We start from the raw sequence: 1,494 nt of genomic DNA, 5'->3' as shown, positions 1-1,494 counted from the left end.
ATATGCATTAACAACCAGCTGGGAATGACATTTAAAAATTATTGAGCTGTGAAATTGCACAGAATAGACACAACAGAGAGGGGCTTGACTTTGTTGAAATGACTAGGGATTAGGTTCGAGTTTCTATTGTTGAGCGAGCAAAACGATCAAGAGCTATAAAATTCAGAGTATACAAATTCATAATCTAACGATTTAACGATAATATCCTGACGTCGATGCCTGACACCAGTTTGATATTTTATTTTGACTTGATCGCGTGATTTGGTCCAACCCTTCTTTTGGTTCTGTGTGAATATGATGTAACTTTAGACTTGAGAAACTGAGCTATATAAACTGAACTATTATTTTCCAGGCATTTGTTTTGTGGCCGTTCATCTGGATACACCTGAGTTTTTCTGTTGTCCGCTGCCTGCATTTAATTCATATTGTCGTGTACCCTAAATAAGCTCTAATCCGCAAATACGGAGAATGCTGCAGAGTACCAGAAACTTAAGCGGAGAATGGATGAAGCCCAAGGATCCAGGGAAGGACATCCAAAGTCGACAAATGACATTAGTACAGTTGTGTACAGCGCCGAAGGAGAAGATGTGAGTTTTCCAGATCCATTACATATTGAATTTGCCTTAACGATTCTGTAATTCAAAAAGCTCACCATAAACTGCGAAGTGGAGTGCAAGTCCTCTGGCCAGCGCGATCAGTGCGGAAAGGGGGTGGAGTTCCTCTTCTCCTGCATCGCTTTGCCCGTGGGTCTGGGCAATGTATGGCGCTTTTCCTTAATTGCTCTCGTGAACGGGGGAGGAGCTTTTCTGATACCATATGTGTAAGTGCTCCTGTTGATCGGCAGGCCAATATACTTGCGGATTGTCACTATGTAAGAAGAGATTAAACGCCTGAAGCAGACCCTTTAAGTATCCCCAGAAAAAAACATTGTTTTTAAAAATAAAAGCTTATTTAAAATAAACTAAAAACATAATAATGTCATTATTAACGTTTAATTGGAAATAGGAAAATTATTGATTATACCCTTGCAGACGGTATTATAATTTTAATCAGAAGTTTGCAACGCAGTGAAGGAGACATCTCCTTGATCAGCAAAAAAAAAAAAAATACCAGGAGAGTCGAATTAGCCATGTCCGTCTGTCCGTCCGTACTTCTGTCCCATAGGAACAATCGGAAAAAAAATAAAAAAAAAATATAACTTTGCTGTTTTCAAATTTTTTTTTAGTTCTTCGACATATACTAATGGTTAAATATTTCAGAATAACGGTTTAAATTTTATTAAAACGGGACGACTATATCATATAGCTCCCATAAAAACAATAAAAATAAAAACAATTTTTTCTTTTATATGTAACTTTTATATTTTGTAATTTTTTTTTTTAATTCATTTTGACTTATTAATAATTTGACAGTTCAGAATTACGCTTTTAATTATATTAAAATCGGAAAACGATATCATATAATTTCCATAGGAACTATCGAATATTTAATCAA

At 35.5% G+C, this 1,494-nt stretch overlaps 1 protein-coding gene across 1 annotated transcript; it reads left to right on the top strand.

The window, feature by feature from the left end:
- Positions 1 to 443: 443 nt before the first annotated feature.
- On the top strand, positions 444 to 824 carry LOC128265994 (sodium-dependent nutrient amino acid transporter 1-like). Its single transcript, XM_053002257.1, has 2 exons — positions 444 to 587; positions 648 to 824. The coding sequence occupies exons 1-2, from the start codon at positions 501 to 503 to the stop codon at positions 822 to 824; spliced, it is 264 nt and encodes an 87-aa protein (XP_052858217.1). The 5' UTR covers positions 444 to 500.
- Positions 825 to 1,494: the final 670 nt, after the last annotated feature.

Source organism: Drosophila gunungcola, unplaced genomic scaffold (genome assembly GCF_025200985.1).
Source record: "Drosophila gunungcola strain Sukarami unplaced genomic scaffold, Dgunungcola_SK_2 000208F, whole genome shotgun sequence".
NCBI lineage: Eukaryota > Metazoa > Arthropoda > Insecta > Diptera > Drosophilidae > Drosophila > Drosophila gunungcola.
This window is presented reverse-complemented; position numbering and strand designations above follow the sequence as displayed.